The sequence below is a fragment of the Bemisia tabaci genome, chromosome 4 (assembly GCF_918797505.1).
Source record: "Bemisia tabaci chromosome 4, PGI_BMITA_v3".
NCBI lineage: Eukaryota > Metazoa > Arthropoda > Insecta > Hemiptera > Aleyrodidae > Bemisia > Bemisia tabaci.
In genome coordinates this window covers 59,239,974-59,260,236 of record NC_092796.1, presented here as the reverse complement: position 1 = coordinate 59,260,236, position 20,263 = coordinate 59,239,974, and the positions used below count along the sequence as shown (strand labels likewise).

Sequence of the window (20,263 nt, the reverse complement as noted above, 5' to 3'; positions counted from 1 at the left end):
ATTTCTGTGTCTTTCAATCCTTAATTTGGGCTCTTTGCTTATCCCCCTAATCGCAATCGCGCTCGCTGTTCGTAAACTCGGCAAAGTCGGTAAAGATCAAAGAAGATCTGCCGTTCGCGATGTCTCGGGTGGAAGCAGAAGCCTCAACGGTTCTCGCAACGTTTCACGATTGCCACTTGGAAATTTGTTATTTTTGATGGCGCTAATATTTGAAAATTCGGCGCGAATATTTGAAAATGTCAGTTCAAAAATTCACCATTCGCAACAGCGCAATTGTTCGCAATTTGCGAATAGTGCGCAAGACAGATAAAGCGAATATTCGCGGCGCGAGTAGTCGGAATTGCGAATATTCGCAAAGCCCTATCTCATATGCATCGGAGAAAATTTATTGATATGAGTCAGTCTTCATAAAAAGCTTCTCCGATTAAAAAGTAATCTATTCATTAGTTCTGTCAACAAAAATATAGATTGGAAATGCATATAATACAATTGAGCTCTGTTCATAGGTCACCTCCAAAGTGTTTAATGCTAACACTCATTATTTAGTGATGATGTACCATGAGGACTTGCTTGGAAATCATTGAAATTCAACTGTAGTTAAATTTGCATGAATTTTGATAGTTTTGTGATAAATTTTTTAGATGCAAGTAAAAAGTATGGTATTGTTTAGTCAGGCTGCAAATAAAATATATTGTCATGGTTAGTTCATGCACAAACTAGACGGACTTGCCTTCGCAGTGTTCGCAGAGTTTCAATAAGTTTTTTTTTTTTTTTTCGTAGCTGTTAAATCTAAAATCGTAGCAACATGCACGTATCAAAACATCAGAATTTTAAAAATTTCTCGTTCTAGACAGTTTTTCAGATATTAATGTATTTTAGAAATAGTTTTTCTTGACTTAACTGCTTGGAAGGATTCAGCCACTTCAAACAAAAGGAGTGAATTCTCTTTTTCAACGTTAAATTTAAATTTTTCTCTCACAGCTCCGTTTTCGTTTTTCCTTGTTTTTGTTGAACAAAAAGAGTGACAGCACTCCTCATCCTTTTTTTGGATCCAGCAATGTTTAATTGATAATTTCCTCCTCTCTTCCATCAATAAAAGTTGTTTCTCTTGTTTTTGTAGGATCCTCCGCATCGCTGTGACCTCTGCACCAAAGCTTTCTACAGGCTGGACTGTCTGAAATTACATATGGCTTCTAAGCATTTCTTCGCAGATCAGTTGGGTTTTCCAAAGTCACATGCTTGCAATGTGTGCGGTCACAGTTTTGCAACTAAATCTAGTCTGAAAACTCACCAATCGCTCCATTGTCAGAATAGTGAAGACACCGTTGCTTTCAATTGTATTCAATGCAAGCAGGTCTTTAAAAGCAGAGCAGCTCTTAATTATCATTTAAAAAAACACAAAGGACAACTCGGGTAACTATTTTAAAACTTCCTCATGTTTCTGTTACCTCTATTATGTATCCTCTTTTTCATAATACAAAAATTACTTTAAGGAATAATTACCAACATCGATCAATTTTGATTGAGGAGTGACATTTTGAGCAATTTTTCAAATTCTGAATGTACCTACTGATGATCATCTCAAAAGCTAATTTAGTTGAGCTTCCGGTGGTATGAAAAGGCTATACTTTTATAATGGTAGTGTTATGATTGTCACTCTTTTCTACCTGTTCCAATTTCTGATTGCATTAAATTGGTGGAATAATGTTCATGATTGAGCCTCTTTCTCACCTCTTCGGAAAGTGACTCTCCTCTCAAGTGAATGAGCATCCTATAACTGGAGTAGGGCAGTTATCAGCAGCCTGATTGTTGAAATTTTTAGTTTGTCGGGACGACATAGATGACATAGGTTAAAAGGCGGAGCGTGATTGGTCGGCTATGTCTTATCGCTGCTTTATCGTGCCTATGTCGGGTGGAACTCACCACAAGCTAACGGCACCTCTTAAGTTTCCGACAGTATGTTGTCCATTCCACCTGACAAAGGCACAACAAAGCAGCGATGAGGCATAGCCGACCAATCACGCTCCGCCTTTAAACTTATGTCATCTTTGTCATCCCGAGAAACAAAAAATTTCAACAATCAGGCTGCAGAAGGTGAGGACATCAGGCTGCTTACAGCTAATTAATCTTTAAATTGAACTCTTGATGATTATTCTCTCTTTCTCCTCTACAAATTTAATCGTCATGGGAAGCTCCTCTGGCGCAAGTCATTAATTTTGTAAGATTTGCTTAAACTTGTGTACATGAGCAAGTATTGAACACAGTACTCTTTCATTGTCCAGACCAAAAATAGAGATTAAGTCTACTGAAGCTAAAATCAATTTCTTTTCTAAATTCCAGTTTTGAATGCAGCTACTGTAAGAAGAAGTTCGTTCGAAAATGTTATCTTGATGATCACATTCAATCACATATGTCAGAACGAAGTTTCAGGTGCGATTTGTGTTCATCAAGTTACAAGCGCAGTAAGCACCTGAGGGAACATGTTCGACGAGCTCATCCTAAGAACATCACCGTCGATTCGCTTCTTGAATCCATCACCAACGAAAGTAGTGATCAGCAAAACTTACTACCTGCAATAAAGGATGAACTGATGATGAGTTTAGCTGCATTGTGAGACCTTAAAGCCTTTATATTTTCATGGCCATTCAATAACGTCTAGTCATCAAAATGTCATCTTCATTGGGAATGTAGATCTACACTTAGCTTTTGAGGTATTTATAATGCTTCATTAAGAAATCTAGAAGATGAGATAAGGGTCCGTTTATAAATTACGTATCGCATTGAGGGGGAAAGGAGGTCATAGAGAGTGTTATGCCCTGTTAAAAGATAAAACCCTCTGTCACATAGGTGTTTTAAAGGGGGAGAGGGGCTAAAAATGCTGGAAAAGTGCGTTACGTAACTTATGAACTCTTCCTAATTTAATACATTTATCATATTCCAAGAATTTTCTATTTATTTTTTGTCAATTGACTTGTCACCCAGGCTTTAAAACTTTAAACGTTTACAAGAGTTTCAATTATATTCATTTTTTTACATTTATTTGATTTTGCTTGAACTTTTCCCCTTTAACCATGTCTTTTTCTGCACATCTGAGCAAGTTGGGGAAGCACCAATGCATTGACTAAGTTTCTCTGACATCTAATATTTTCCCTGTTGTGTTTATTTTGAAAGGAAAGCTGAGCATACATGTATTAGTGAGTGACATGAAAAATTTCTCAGTAAAAATCAGGGGAGACTCAGTTCAGCCGTTAATAAAGCAATGAATTTAGGGATACTCGCATTGGACTTAAACTAAACTGAGAGATATTGAACATTCTATAATCTTTTTCTTTTTTGATGTATATCAGTGAACATCAATTCATTCACACTAAAATAATTTCAGTGCCATGACCAACATGACCAATTAAGGTTTGGATTCTATCTCACTTACATTATTTTATTCAAGTTAAATGTATGACCCGAAAAATCTGGTTTTTGACAGGTATATTTTTGATAGCTCAGGAAATTGAAAAAGTCACAAGACTTTATGCTAATCTCTGACGAGGCAAAATTTTAACTTCTCGGGCCAAAATCCAAGTCGGTAATGGATGGATTTTCAGTAGATCATATGGACGGATTTTGATGTTAATATTCGCATTGAGACCTCAGACAGGAAATAGCCTCTGTGCCTGTTCCAGTTAGTGCAAATGTCATCTCAAAAATCCAACAATTCTTTGGTTGGTCATTTTTGGCAAATGGTAACTTTGGATGCACATATCATGAATTTGCTGCAGCAATATACATGTATTCCATTTTTCATGATTTACAAAGAAACTAGTAATTGCTACAAGAAAATGGTGAAATATTAGCTTTTTTTTTTTTTTTTTTTTTTTTTTTTTTTTTTTTTTAACTTCTCAGTGTAATACACTCTTTCCTCAATTCACCTTTTTTTTATTTGAATAGCCTAACAGACGCTGTAAATTGATTTTTACGGATTGCATCTCTCGACAAAGTTCCAGACATTATTTGAATATGAAATTTGGGTAAAATGAATGTTATTACATATCGTCAGTAAAACTGCTAAAATGCGTATCTCGGTTGCGATGTTTCAAAATATCTGCTCCTATTTTATTTTTAAAAGGACATCAAACCGAAGTAATCGCTTGAAATTTTCACAGAATATTCTTCAAATAGATAAGAAAAATCACTGTAGTTTTCAAGAATTGACTTTTATTCGTTTTCGATGTAGAAAATTAAGTATGACAGTAAGTCTGCAACGCCTCAAACCGAGATACGCATTTCTGCAGTTTCACCATCGATATCTCTTTTCTGATTAAACCTACCACACCCGTGTTTCCCAGTTACGATCGCCTTTGCTCCAAGTTGATCTCATCTTACATGTAGCATGCTTTGCAGAAACATGTCTATCTACTGTAAGCAAGAATTTTCCTAGTTTATTGGTTTACCAACCAATTATTACTTTTTTGTCAACCTAATCGGTTTTTTTCACCACTCTGGAAATGCTTCTCTGCCACCTTGCATCAATGTTTTTATAGCATGTATGCATTTAATACATTTTGAGCATTTTCATAATTATATTCTGTGAAGTTCTTTCTTCTCTTGCCCTGTTGACTGTCTCTTTACATGAATTCGATCAACTGCATATCCAAGGAGTTGAATCAATCCTCTCTGAAAAAGAAAAATTAGAATCAATGCAGTCAGATCTAATGAAGCTGCCTTTTTATCATCAACAACTGACTCGAAAGGTTAAGGGATTATGGGTTTTTTACTCTTTTTTCACTGTTAAAAAAAAAAAAAAAAATTCCAAAGATGGAGATGGCCTCTTATGTTGAAGTACCTTTAAAAATAAACTCATTCTACTTCTACTACTATTTTAAAAAAATGAAGCAGAAAACAGAAAATCCTACATTTTCCTCCCTAGTATTTAGGTAATGGTTTTTTACTCACCTCTCATCACACTGGTCACTGGTTATAAAAACACTTCTGCGCGCCAGTTTTTTTCATTCAATTTTTCTTTATTTTTTTTCCTATTTCTTTCTTTCTTCTTTATACATTTGTTTATACATTTTTTAGTCATTTTTTCCTCTCTATTTTTGTTTTGTTTTCTCTTAAATTATGCTATTTATCTCAATTCAAATGATTATTTCAATCGTAAAGGGGATTTAAACAGAAAACTACAGTTTTTAGAAAAAAAACTCACCGCACAAGCCATAATATTTTCTCGAAAACGCCAAGCCTTTTGCATCGCATGCAAATTGTCCACTTTCATATGGATCATACCCAATTATATTTCCTCTGAAATTTCAGAATTACACTTGTTACAACCAAACCAAATGACACTTGCAATTTCATTTTACCTGGCAGACCTAGAGATCTCCAGGGAACAGTAACTTGATTCTCATTAGTAATTTTTTACTGCATACCTGATGTGTTCTGAACAACATCCCACCCCATTAAATGAAATAATGGGTTACGAAAAAAAGGTAACCTAGGCAGCATACCTAGCAAAAAATCAAATCGACGGTAAAACTCCCAAACCACATATTTTGTGTTGTTTTACAATCTCCACACCCATTTTATTTTGAAAGAGAACGTATCATCATCATCCCTTGAAGTTTTACAGAATTTTCTCCGAACAGAGATAAGGAAAATAACGGAAGTTTAAAAGAATCATTGAATAGTTTTCCATTCAAAAGATAAAATGTAACGAGATAAAGTCTGCAATGTTGCAAATTGAGACACATGGTTTACAAGTTTCACCATCGAAACTCAATAAATGTCAGTTTTAAACAACCAACAAGATTAGTTCCGTTCATCAGAAAGAAAGGCAATTTGCTATGCCACGAGCAATTGCAATAGGCAATTTCATTGAGAGGAATCTTAATAAGAAGTTTCCCTAGATAGGCAACATATGCGATGCAGGCTCAATAATTTCACCGTGTGATTTCAATTTATTGCAATCTGTGCTACTTGGACACCGTCCTGTGTCTCTTAAGTTCGCACTTTTTGCATTGAATTTCTTCTTGAACCTCAAGAATTACTATTATAGGTAAAAAATTTAGTTTTAAAACTTACGTTGGGCCATAATTGCACACGTACACCTTTGTATAGCGCTGTCCCTCTAAATAATACGAGTATCCACAGCCGATATGTGATGTATCCTGCCAAACCATCTGAAAAGAGATACAGAGAAATCAACATGAAGTGTTAGCAGGGTGGTAAAAATTATTCTTCTTTACTTCTTGACACGGTTTTAATTTAAGGATACATTAAACTTTTTCTAATTAACTTTAACACTCGACTCTTTTTTAAAACTATATCTTATGTATTTCTTTACTATATATTACTTCTTTTCTATATTTTAGTAGACAATAAAGTACTGACCTGAGTGTAGTGACCAGTCACCGGGGAGAAGGGATTTCCGAATTTGTACTTCTTAACTTCCTCAAACCATGCGTAAATTCTCGAGGCAAAATTCGGTTCTGCTCGTTGTTCTAATGTGATCCAGGTCATCCCTATATTCTGTCCAACACGAAATCGACCTGCAATCATAGTACGCACTACTTACGGTCGTTTGCGAATTGAGGTTGCAAATATCCCTGTTTCTCATGAGAAATTATTACATTCATTATTCATTCATTAAAAAGAATTAAAGTCTGTAATTGTGCTGTATGATCTTAATTTGACCTCGAATTCACCTAAAAGTTTTTGATGAGTCCATAAAACTCAAGGGACGAATCTTAATTGTTTCTTATGTTGTTCAGTAAACATTTAAATTATTTTGTGCTTACAAAATCTTAACTAAAAATAGGTTCAATTCCAGAAGAATGTAGTACTTATGTTGTAAATTTCAAATGTTTGAAACAGTAAACAACTTTTTGATACTTGATTAATATTTCAACCTTAAATTAACTGCATCGATTGTCATTACTTTTTTGCTATGACTTTTAGGTGGTTGTAAATGACCATTAGCCAATTGTGATTGATTCAATGATTAAACGGTTTTTAGTTTATTTTCCTGTAATTTAACTGTGTTCAAAGTGTGAGTAGATGTAATGAGGAATCTAATTACGGATATCACACAAATTTTACAGAATTAGTCGTCAAAAGATTGTTGCAATATCACAGAAACGCACCCACAGCCCTTTGACTTGCACCATCGTGCCCGTATCTACAAGTGTCGGCCAGTGCTTGCGCCTTCGAAGCAAGTTCATCGTCCCAAGTCTGCAAAAATGAGAAAATGAAAATGAATTAAAAAGAACTCATTAGGAAAGAGACCTAGTGTTCTGGCCTTAATTAGGTATGGAGGAGCCAATAAATACCATATCAATGGCCAAAGTGCAAAACCAGATACTTCTGTAGCGATGTTTTAATATTTCCGCTCCCATTTATCTTTTTCCAAAAGAAACAAGCTGACGTTATAACATGAATTTTTTGCAGAATAATTTGTTGACAGGAAAGGAAAATCAAACTCGTTTTCAAAAATTCATAGAGAATAGTTTTGTAAAGAAAAAACAAAGTCCCTATGACAGGAAGTCTACAACGTGCAAACGAAGATAACCCTGGTAAAAATCGGCGATAAGAGCTGCGTTTCAAAATACCATAGGAATTCTTATAGCCGGCTAAAGAAGGCTACAGAAAATCATATAGCTGGCTGTAGAATGCGGAGAAAATCACACGGCCGGGCTATGATAAAAAATATGCAGCCGGGCTATAGTTCCTATCGCCGGGCTTTACACTTTATCGCCTGGCTGTTGCTTTTTCGCCATCGATTATAAAAGGCTATAAGAAATTGTGTAGAAATTCGTGTGCTTTGGAAATCATTAAGTTTGATACGGAACCACCTTAATATTTACACATTATGTTTTCCTTTAATACATATTTTTTTTCATCAACTAAAATGAGAATAATCCATACAGGATGTGCAAACATTTCAAAATCGTGAGTTAAATAACGCTGACTCCGCCAGATTAAATATTAGAGCCTAACGCAAAGTTAGAGGATACTTCACGCATTGTGCAATGCGTGAAGTATCCCTGTTAAAGAGGAAAAAAAACCAAGAAGCTTGCAATCATTGGTATTTTTACATCGTCCTTTTAGAGTCAAATGCGTCCAATTTTAAGCGTTTGGTCATGAGTGCACCACGCTGCAGCACAGTAAAAGCACAAAATATAAAAGAAAAAATCAAAGTGCTTTGTAAGTCATTTGACACGGAACTACCTGAATATTTACAAAACAAACATTATATTTTCTTTTAAATATTTTTTTCCATCGAGCTAAATGAGAATAATGCACGCAAAGTGTGCAAACATTTCAAAATCACGAGTTGAAAAATGCTGACTCCGCGAGTTTAAATATTAGAGCCGAACACAGAGCAAAGTTGCCTACAAACCTAAGTGGATACTTCACGCATTGCGCAATGCTTGAAGTATCCACTTAGGTTTGTAGGCGCCAATTCACGGTGCGCGTTGACCGCCCTCCTGCTGCGCCGCGCCGAACCGCAGCGTGCCACGGCGCCCTAAGCAACTACCTCACAACAGAGGTGTTGCACAGTATCATACGAAATTAAAGGCGCTCCAAAAAATTAAGGATGACAGGGATCTTTTAAGAGTACGGAGTTTCCCTCGCAAAATAAATCAAGATACTCCGGCACAAAAAGAGAGCGGTAGTCCGAAAACTGAGTAATTATTTAACGACGTTTAGCATAATTTTTAAATGTCATTAGAAAAAAAGTAACTCAATCTAAGCAGAAACATTCTTGAGTATGCAGTCAAGAAGATTTTATTTTAAATCAAGAAGAAAGTAGCTGAATGAAAGCGGGTTTCTGTTTGATGTAAGTGACTTTTCTTTTTACGTAAGCATCTTTTCTTCTTTAAACAAGCATTATTTTCTTTATTGATTCATGTGGAAATTCTCTTGGCGGTAGATTCGAGCTTATTTCTGCTTGATTCAAGTCACTTTTTCCTCTAATGAAGTTCAAAGTGATTCTAAACGTTATTGAATACAGATACTAAGACTTACATGTATTTACATGTGGACTTATTAACTTTGGGTCTCAATTGGTAAGTGGACCAAAACTCCCCTGCCGAAAAAACGCGTGGACGTAAACTGCTAGAAAAACGGGTGCGTGGACAAAAAATTGTTGTCGACATGTCCTATAACCTTGATGACATACATTTTGGCAACCCCCCCCCCCCCCCTGGTGTACCGACAAATGGGTCAGTAAGTCTCGCCAACGTGATTGCCCTTTTAAATATGTTATGCAAACAATAATATTCCGAAAATTACTTACTCACCATTTCAATCATATTTCTCGCCGGTGGTTGACCTATTTGACCCACAGCGATGATCTGCCGCAACCGATTGTGCAGTTCCAAAATTTGCTCCTTCTCTGGGCATGTCAATCCAGACCCTATTTGAGTAAGAAGAGAAGGGGATTACACTTAATGAATTTTTAAAAGAATGATCTGTCAATCAAGAACCGTCCCTAAATTACGTACCTAACACTCTAAGGGGGAGAGAGGTCCGCAGAACGTTACGTCATTTTATTTTCATATGTTAAACCATAGGAACCTACGTCACAAATGCGCCACACGGGAGGAGGGGGGCCAAAAATGCCGGAAAAGTGCGTTACGTGATTTAGGGACGGCTCCTTAGGTGGGCACGATCGGAGATGGCTTTGAAAGAGTAACGATTTCCTAATTTCCAGCGGGCAGCAATTTTAAGCTAGACGTCCATTAGCAGGAGGTAGGAGGTCATCTAAAATCCGTGTGGAACTCGAACAAAATCTATAGTTTTTTGGCTTAAGCCATGAAAGATGATCGGAAACCCCTTAAAAACCCGGACGTTCCAGAAATCGTCAGCTTCCAGGCAAAGTATCTCAAGCGCCATGCGACGTTTAAAAATTTCCGCCGCCATTTTATTTTTTTACAAAGGAATTGTTCAACGAAGCTGTCCGAAAATTTCACTGAATTTTCTTTGTGCTGCCGATAAAATTTAGTGAAAATTCCAAACAGATTCAACCAACAATTTCTCAGTAAAGAAATAAAATGGCTGCGGAAATTTTAAACGTCGCATGGCGCTTGTGATACTTTGCTTGGAAGGTGACGAAATGTCAATCAATCACAAATTGTGCAGAAAAATCTCCAATTTTTTGGAGGAAGGCTGGACTTTGAAGGGATCTTTTGTATGGGAGCAAACAGACTTCCATCTCGCAAAGATGCGATGAGAAATGAGACATTCCGAACTATGACACTGGACTTTCTTCGTCTGCTTATTTTAAGGCCTTTTGCAGAATATATTTTATAATTCCTCTCAGAAAACTTTCCTGAATCACTAATCGTCTCTGTTAATATTCTGAGTTGGAGAGTGAGGCTTTCAAGATAGGTATTAAACTTACAAGTTATATAAGAAATTTTATGTTCATGAATTTTACCAGTTTCGTGTACTCACTCAGGAGCTCCTTATCTAAAGTTGGGCAGGCTGCACGTGAGATCTCAAAAATGTTAACGAGATAGACAAGCAAATGAACAGGATTAAGAGATCTGGAAGAATTCAACAAAAATCAGCATCATAAATGACAGGATTACACGTCGTGAAAAGATTATTTGATACCTTTATAATTCATCCAACATATTTGATAAGTTGATACAGTTCCATAAGCGCAAATGTCAGAAAACTGCAAATCCGATGAGTGATAATCAGGGATGCAGAAAGTCCTGCGGCGTGCGCAGTTTCGAACTTTTGAGTGACAAGGGATTCAGCCTACTCACTATGACATTGCGATAAATAGTGCGATCGCAGTAATTTTTCAGAAATTAAACTTAGTTGCATCAATTCTTTAGAATTTTTATGCTTTCGCAGTGAAATCATTTCAACATTTAACGCTTTCACAGTAATTTTTTAAAAAAGTATTCAATACAAAAGCTTTAATTTTCTCAAAAATTAAAAATTTACGCTCTAGCTGTGTAAAAATTAGTGCGGACGCACTATATCGACGCAAAATATCAACATCCTTGTCAGTTGTCATAAGTTTTATTCATGAAAAGCAGCGCGTTGAGCGTTCACTCTTTAGAATAAAACCAACTTTATTTATAGGTGTAACCGCAAGTTCGGTTCGTGCAACAGATCTTCTTTAATCAGTTCTTAAGTTCGGCTACATGAACAGAAAGTTGGGTTTTATGAACCTAATAGTTGGAATAGGATAGAACACAAGTCGAAATAGTTGTATGTATCACGCGTTTCGCCTCATCCGATTTCTCTTTCCGTGTGTTAAAGTCTCTGAGTCAGCCGAAAAGTGATTCTCCTTCATTTTGTGGGTACGCAATTTTACCTACATGAAAGTTAAAATAATTGTATCACGCATTTCCCCCCATCCAACTTTTCTACTCCTGCGTCAAAGTCTCCGAGTCAGCCGAAAAGAGGTTCTCCTTCATTTCGTGGATACGCAATATTACCTACATGAAAGTTGAAATAGTTGTGTCACGCAGTACCCCCTGTCCAACTTTTGTACCCTTGCGTCGAAGTCTCTGAATCAGCCGAAAAGAGATTCTCCTTCATTTCGTGGATACGCAATATTACCTAATTGGAAATGAAAATGGATATCTCACGCGTTTTCCCTTCTCGCTCCATCCAACTATTCTACTCTGTGTTAAAATCTGAGTCAGCGGAAAAGAGACCAAGCTCTTTTCGTCGTTGTAGATACGCAAGGAAGCTTCGTTGCCTTATAATTATGACCACATCGGTAAAAAAGGACCTCATCTTCCGAAAGAAAATTTCCAAAGCTTCGAACTTTGCGCGAAAAACAACCGCGGCAAGAGCCTGCAAAACTCTGCAGTTTTGCTGATATATTTACCAGTCTGGGTATACTTCAACCACGCCGGCCATTTCCCAGAGCCCGCGATGATTTTTGAAAATACGCAGGGCAGCGCGATTACACAAATTCGGCTGGAGTATGCAAAAATGAAGTGTATTTTAATCAAAACGAAATGAATTTTATATAATCCACTATTCAAGGTCGTAGCCTACGCAATTCTTCCACCGGCCTACATGCAGTTCGCGAACGATCGATCGATTGCCCCTAACACTAAGTTCCAACTGTGTCCCATGCTTTGTAGCTCACAACTATTCGTGTCTGAAAGATATATTCGTTGTACAATTGAAGAATTGAAGGCGATCTTTCATCATGGGCTCTGCACGTTGCCGCTCCGCGGTTGAATCGGCTCGGCGCGGTTGCCATGAAAGTCGAAACGCCTTCTTTTTCGTGTGTATGCAACACGGACATCAGTTAAGCTCGAATAGTTGCATCCCGGAGTTTAAATGAATTTCGTTTTTTGTTCGTCGCGCGCATGCAATATCAACTGAGATCGCTTTGCTTCTTTCTCTTACCTCTCAACTTGTCCAGCGTCGGCTATTGTGCCGATGAAGTCAATCATTAATGATTTTTACGGTAACATAGTCATTATTCCAAAAATGGTTTGAATGTTTAAATGTGTTACAACGTTGCCGGTCCTCAAAATTACAAAAAAAAATTAGGCATTTGAGCAAGATTCGTAGATTTTCCTTCAACCTACTTCAAAGATTCGTTCTTTGTTTGGATATTTCCCTTTTTTGGTAAATCCTTTTTGCGTTTAGGTGCGCAACTTTCAAAGAGTAATCCTCGAGACCGGCCCAAAGCTCCTTGCATATCCTAGTTGAGGTGTTGACGAAAATTAAAATGTCTTTGGTTCCGTTTTTCTTCATTTAGGAATTTGCGCTCTTGGGCACCGTTCGATGAGCTTGCAAGGCGAAGGTCGATTCAAATGCAAATGTTTCAAATGTAAACCGCTTGCGATTTACGGGTTTACCATTGCATCACTTAATAAATGTTTCCCACATTCACTCGCAACAGAGAGCAATTGAACCGAGTTTAACAGAAAGGAACCGAGCCACATCAGCTATAGCCTTTAAATGGGTAATTTGATGTTTTACGAGAGAACGTTTGTGCGGGTTCCTTTGACATTTGAAGGAATTTGCCTCCTACTATGCAAAAAATTTACTGAAATTTGCACGAAAATCCGCACAACCGTTTTCATGTAAAAAATTAAATCGCCCAATTAAATTTGGCAATAGCTGATGTGGCTTGGTTCCTTTCTGTTTAACGCGGTCCAATTGAAGCTCTAATGACTTAAAACCAGGAGCCGTCGTTCCTATTACAATGTCCAGACTTTACCGGACTGACCACTGTCCTCGACTAACTGTAAACTCACAAATTAATTAGAGCATTGCGGTAATGGTGCTCGATTGAGGAAGTTTCCACTCATGCACAATAAATCACATTGTGACAACGGCAGGTCAATAATCACATAGTCAATATTTTACTTTTAGAGCTTACCTACCCTCCGATTAAGTTATGGTTGTGTCTTTACACCAGCAATGTGTGTAACAAAATGTCAAAAGATGCATGGAAGATGTTCTCTACTTCTGTTGTATCTGCAACCCATCAATGAGCGGACTAAAGCAAGAGGGTGAGGAGAAGGGAGAGTGAGGGAAGTCGATAATAAGTCGTAGTGCCTTTTTACTTTTTTCGAGTTTTCAGCCTTTTTTTAGCGAGCTATGTCATGGAGAAAAAAACACGTTTTTTCTATGGTTTCCACGATATAGTGAAGTCACACGAGATTCCATGGTAGTATGCTACCGCGGTGCTAAGGAAGAACGCCGTATGAGCCTTCAGACGTTGCCGAATTTCTCTCGAGAAAACCCGACTTTACTGGGAAAATTGTAAATATTTCCTCCCCAAAATTTTCAGACAATTTCTTACCCAAGTTAATCTAAAATATCTGTTTTCAAGGAAAAGTATGCTTGAATCGCGTCAAAAATACATGTTTCATGAAGGGAAATTTGGCAACTCTCGAATGTTCATACGGCGTTTTCCCCTAGCATGGCAGTATAGAACCCTGAGTTTTGATCATCGTAATGATAAGCACGGTTATGTTACCTCGTCCACTGTCAGGTATATTACTATGAGCACAATGATGCTACTATGAGCATTGTTACGTTTACCAAAGTCCACGGTTCTACTACCGTGGAATCCCGTGTGTACCGTAAAGTAACCGTGTTTTTTTCTCAAAAATAGTAAATGAAAATAAATATCTTCTCTTATGAAAATAAATATATTTATTTTCAATTTTTTTTCTAAATCTTAGACTGGGAACATTCAGCCGCGAAATTTTTCCGTGCTCCTATTTTCGCTCTCAACGTCGAATACCCGACTTGCTATGATGAAATAAAACATGTTTGACATCAAAATACAGATAATAATACGTCGCAAATCGAGGCTCGCTTCTTCTAGTTGGACTGCATTTTGCAAATTCGAACCATAAATTCTGGCCCGGTTTAAAAACAACGTATGTACCATTCGTTTCCCTATGCATATAAGTGTTTTTTCAGATGAGCCAGAAATTATAGTTCCAAATTGCAAAATGCTGTCCAGTTTTACTATCCATTTGGCAGAGAACATCGAGGCCATGAACAGTCATTACACGACCAAGAGTGAATTTATCAATTTCAAAATCTGTGGTGATTTACCTGTTGACTGGTCCTTCCATCATGTAGACGCAACTTGTACTCAACAACCATATGAGGTCGCTCTTCCCGTTGCGTTACTTTTCGTGTGTTATAGAATCATGTCACTTAAAAAGACGAAGGTCGCGATGTTCTGTGTCCGATTTTCAAAGGGAAAACCTTTAGATCCTAAATTACCTACTAATCAAGAAATATTAGACTTCTCTCGTGAAGATGAGAGATTATTCAGAACGCGTGCTCGTATCCATGTGGCGCGGTTTATTCGGTGGTGAGACAAGTTCAATTATGCACGACGAAGCGCGATGAGGTAGGAAGGTACCCTGACCCGTGGTTAATGCCGATTTCGTACGGCGAGTCATGCCGATTCACCACGTTCATGGAGGCACAACAATGATGTCGTGCGACATCGGACGAAATTCACGAACATTTGCCTCAGTTTCCGCGAAATCTGATGCGTGAAATGGTAACGTACGTAAGTGAGCGTAGCATCTATAGGAATATTGGTGCGTCATGACTCATTGACTCGTGCATGTGATTCCAAAAATCCTCAAAATTTAGCTCATTAAGAGCCAAGATAACCCGTGCAATGGCGGTTGCGCCGGAACAAATTGCTCGGATGAGCATGTTCCTGTGGGTCTTTTTTAAGGAAAAATCCAAAATTAAATTAGATTACAAGCATGACTTAGTCTTTAATATCACTGAATTTTGTCTAGTTTTTTTCATAGGAACAAGTGGCATAGACCCAAAACGGAGAATAACGAGTTTGAAGTGTCTTCCCCGAAGTCCTCTTCAAGTCTCAATGTAAAGTATACAAACTTTAAGTTAAATCGCATACTAAACGGACGTATTTATATCAGAGAGAACTATCTCCATTGCGACACGAGTCATGTAATGCATGTATTCTTATGGATCTCAGGGCCCTGGTGATAATACAGATAGTTGCTTTTTATTTAGATACGCCCAAATATTTTTGGCTGACTTTAATCGGTATACGCGCTGGTAGAAGTCCTCAAGTTTATCTCTTGGTTCCCTTTTGCTAAACGCTGCCAACATAATCCTCTTCTTCGAGGGCCCTCAACTTCCGATTTTCACATCGAGCATTGAACTAAAACGCGAATACTGTATAAAGTTGGCCTTATAAGTCGTGGCAATAAATTTACGTGTTAAAAATTTAATTGGCAGAAACGCAAGGTGAGATAATTCTTGGCTTTGTGTGGTGCTGGTTCTATGACAGTAGATCACTAGCACCCAGGTATATATTTAACATCACTGTGTTTCTTCGATTATAGACTGTCCTGTGTCTGATAAATTAATTAGTGATAGAGGTCTATTTCTCACACGTCACGTCGTACGCAAGGTCGATGGCATATCGAAGGCTTAAATCGAAGAAACTCATAACAGCATTTACAACTTTGCAAAGTTCTTCTCTTCCGTGATTTTTACAGCGTGGAAACTACCCAATAACATCTCTTAATGCTCTTTTTGATACTTTGATATTTCATATTTTTGTAGAGATTGATAAGTTAGTGCTCTTCAATTTTTAATGTGTAACAGACTTTTTCTCAGCAACCTCGTGGACATTTTTAATTTTTTTTTTTTTTTTTTTTGCCTTCTTTTTTCATTAAATGGCTTATTTATTTATTCATTTTTTAAACGCCAGGCTGAGGAGTATGGAATAACGCTAAAGGTCCCTGGTAAAAATTGGCAGTAGCATGTGTGTTCCAAAATACTATAGACCTAAAGCCGGCTGTAACACTGGCACATTGTAACACCGTGGCACACTGCGGCGCGGCGGGTGGGCGGGCAGAGAGCGCGAAACGCGCATTGGCGCCTACAAACCTGTCAGGGATACTTCACGCATTGCGCAATGCGTGAAGTATCCCTGTTAGGTTTGTAGGCGCCAGTGCGTCGCCGCTCCGTTTTGTGTTAGGCTCTAATATTTAATTTCGCGGAGTCAGCGTTTTTCAACTCATGATTTTGAAATGGTTGCACACTCTGTGTGGATTATTCTTATTTTAATTGATGAAAAAAACTTTTTTTAAAGGAAAATATAATGTGTGTTTTGTAAAGATTAAGGTAGTTCCGTATGAAACTTAATGATTTCCAAAGCACACGAATTTCTACACAATTTCTTACAGCCTTTTATAGCCAATGGCGATAAAGTGTAAAGCCCGGCGATAGGAACTATAGCCCGACTATATACTTTTTTATAGCTACGTATAGCCCGGCTATATAATTTGCTCCGCTTTCTACAGCCAGCTATATGATTTTCAATAGCCGTCTTTAGTCGACTTTAAGAACTCCTATGGTATTTTGAAACGTGGCTCCTATCGCCAATTTTTACCAGGGACTGCTGTTAAAATTCAAATAATTTTTGGTAAACTGTTTAATTTTAAAATATTTTCATATGGCTCCTTGGGTTCAAGTATAATCAAACCTCAAAATCAAAAGTGCGGAAATAAAATTGCGAGTTTCTTCCTGACTTCTTGCTTTTAATTTTGCCTTATTCCTGAAGGGAATTCTCCTTGTAATCGCGTCATCGATGGCCAAAGTGCAAAATCAAGTATCTCCTTTTGCGATTTCGTAGCTTCCCACCATATTCTATTTTGTCTTTGGAAAAGGCGTCGATGCATGCAATTTCTTGAAAACTTCCTCGATTTTTCTTCTCTGTTATAACAGAAAAAGATAATTTTCTGCTATAGCAGAAAATTTTGCCGGAATTTCAAGTTATACAGTTGACTTTTTTCTCTTCGAAAAGATAAAATAGGAACGGTGATTTTGGAACTCCGTAATGAAGATACGTGATTTTGCTCTTTGGCCATCGAAATGAATATTTTAAGAATATATGACCTGGGACAAGGGAACCTGGAAGCAATTGCATCTGTGGATGTAATGATAAGGGTTCGAAACACTGATGTCCTATATGAATCACCATTGGCCTAATTAACAGTCGAGCATTCTGATATTTAAAATACCCTTGAGAGGCATCCAGCAAAGCTGGTATCAATGATTCTCGAGAAGTGAATAGTTAAAATTAAAAATTATTTTCCTTTTAAAAGCAGGCGCACATGTGTCCCAGCCAGTAGTCAAGACTGAATAAAATTTCTCACGAAGGTACGGAGCATGGAGATGTTGAAACTAATCTTTGTTCAAAAATTACAAATCGGTGGGGAAACGAGAGAAGCACGTGGTTCTGAAGTTGATGACGTCACAAATTTTCTACCGCAAATTATTTTTATGTCACGTAACCACAGTGACTTTCAGTTTGGAGAGTTTCGTATGATTTTAACAGCTAGAACATTTTTAATAAAAATGTCTTCCAAAAACCTCATACCTTGTCCTCTTTTGAAAAAAATGAAGGGAGCATGAACAATTTGAGACTTTGGAACAGAAATGTCTAGTCTGCCAAGTTAAACTACTGATTCGTAATCGACCTAACTTGCCGTTATCAAGAAAAACGTAGTTTATCTGCGTAGGCAAACATTATTACAGCTTGTTTTGCCCGAAGCCTGACAGTAAAAACTTATAGTTCTTTTGCCGCGCTGCGCCGTGAACAGTGTTGACCACATGTGCATCGGTCATATCTCTTTGCCAGACCAAACATGCCGGCAAACTCCCTTCCTCAGGAAAATTAGCTTCATTACTCTGAGGGTATCATTCTTTCAGCGAAAAACCTAGTTTTGACTGCTTCACAACAATGACAAAAAGTTTAATGTTCCGGAAATCTATTTGATTTTGGCTGTCTATAGCTGAGACAAAGCAGTGTTGAAGTTCAAAGCATCAAAATGTGAATAATAAGACCAAGAAGTAACCAACAGAGTAATTCAATGTCATGGATAAACTCAGTCTGAATATCATTGTGAGTGCACAGGTGACTTAAATGCGCGCAGTAGCCACAAATAGTCAAATATCGACACTACAATACCCGCGTTTTTTGAAATTTCCAATTGTTCTGGAAGCACAGATCGACGGTGAAACTACCAAACCACTTATCTCGGTTTGCGACGTCGCAGACTTCCTGTCATACTTTATTTTTTAAATGAAAAACTACTTAACATCCAGTCTTGAAAATTTCTGTGATTTTTCCTCTTTATGCGGAGAAAATTCCGTGAAAATTTCAAGGAATGATATTGATTTGGTCTACTTCAAAAAAATAAAATGTGAGCGTAGATTTTTAAACACCGCAAACGAGATACGTGGTTTGGTAGTTTCACCGTCGATATAATACACACGAATCGATCGTGAAACTGGTGAACCACTTAGGCACCGAGGTCTGCAGTTTCGCAGACTTCCTGACTTGTTTCATAACTTAGATGGGAAGATATTCGACTTCATCTCTTAAAATGTTCATCAATTTTTCTCTTCAGGTGAAGAATCTTCCGTGCGTATTTTGTGCAATTGACTGAAAAGGTGAGAGATAAAGAGGCTTAATTTTATAGCAAAGTTTCAAAGTCTCATTTAAAACCTTTTTCTTCCATTTATGAGGTAAACGCGTGTATTTTTCTCATTAACAATTTTAGGGAAGTTCCTTCAGATTACAAATTCTCGACAAAAGAGAATCTTTTCAATGATTAAGTAAGTATAAGCAAACTGTCAACTTAAACTTTACAAAATTACGAAATGTCATTGAAATCCACTGGCTCTCCCCCCTTCATTTTAAGTACATTTCCGGAGAAAAGAGAATCGTTGTTCTTACAATGCTCATAGTCGATCTCAAGATCCAGTTCCTTTTTTTGTAGTGTTTAAGTATAATGTTACTACCATGGTAATATTACGTGGCTACGGCTAGAAAAGCACGTGGGAGTGTGGAACCTGCAATCTCTTTGAAAATTTTAAGAGCTATAATAACGAAGTTTTCTCTGCTTGTCTGTCACCATTTCACCATAAAAAAAGATAAGTAAACAAACAGGGGGAGGGGCAGAAAAAATCAAATATTGAGTAAAAAAAAAGTGAAAATTTTAAACCCTGTAATGATTCATTGATCCATAGCGGAAATCCGCAGTCTTCTGGTTCAGTTTCAACATACAATGTTTACACGGTATATTCTGTTGATCAGCGGGCAGATTATTGAAATTTATAGGCAAAGCGATACTTAGACAAAGGAGACATAGAGAGTATGGAGCGATCCTATTGGTTGAAATGAGGAGTTCTTGTAGACTAAGGGAGAAAATGATGGACTACCTAACTTTAGGGTCCCTCGTGAGTTGCCGATAGTTAGTCCGTTCTTCTTTGTCCATTGCAACCACCCTCCTCCACCAATGGGATTCCTTCATATCCATTCAGTCTTCTTTGTCTATAGCTTTGTCTATCAATTTCAATAATCGTCCCGCAGTGGTGCGACTAACTACAACGAAACCGGCTCACGCGGTAAGATGTGTCGAATAACATGGTGAGTGAGAGTTACCTGCGTTGTGAATGCATGTGATGATCTAGCGGCGACGGGGAGAGAGAAGAGCACTGCACTTTGGTTCAGGAGCGGGAACCGACTCAGACGCGATGACACCAGATGTCACGAACAAGTGAATGGCACTCTAAGTGTGGTTCCTCTCCTCCAGGAGCAGGCGGCACGTCACGTCGCTCGCTGGCAGAAGATACCATCGTTAACCGGCAAGTTCAAGGATACCCGCTCTTGACATAGTTTGTCCGACTTTTGTCACACAGGTCATGATGTAATACTCGGGGTTCACTCTCGTTTGCCGGG

At 37.7% G+C, this 20,263-nt stretch overlaps 2 protein-coding genes across 3 annotated transcripts in view; one reads left to right on the top strand and one right to left on the bottom strand.

Moving 5' to 3' along the window:
- LOC109042578 (uncharacterized) overlaps positions 1–4,573 on the top strand; it is a 14,332-nt gene extending 9,759 nt beyond the window's left edge. The window contains exons 10-11 of the mRNA XM_019059403.2: positions 1,121–1,413; positions 2,341–4,573. Coding sequence (XP_018914948.2) covers positions 1,121–1,413; positions 2,341–2,614 — 567 coding nt within the window. The 3' untranslated portion in view covers positions 2,615–4,573. The remainder of the gene's footprint in view (positions 1–1,120; positions 1,414–2,340) is intronic.
- LOC109042579 (salivary antigen-5) lies at positions 3,467–20,263 on the bottom strand. 2 transcript variants are annotated; one of them, XM_072300174.1, is made up of 8 exons: positions 19,967–20,263; positions 10,453–10,544; positions 9,297–9,412; positions 7,137–7,224; positions 6,385–6,542; positions 6,076–6,173; positions 5,201–5,295; positions 3,467–4,668 (listed from the first exon to the last, which is right to left on the bottom strand). In XM_072300174.1, the coding sequence occupies exons 1-8, from the start codon at positions 19,981–19,983 to the stop codon at positions 4,634–4,636; spliced, it is 699 nt and encodes a 232-aa protein (XP_072156275.1). In that variant the 5' UTR covers positions 19,984–20,263; the 3' UTR covers positions 3,467–4,633. The 2 variants fall into 2 exon arrangements, with proteins under 2 accessions (XP_072156275.1, XP_018914952.2); XM_019059407.2 differs by lacking the exon at positions 19,967–20,263 and adding an exon at positions 14,566–14,849.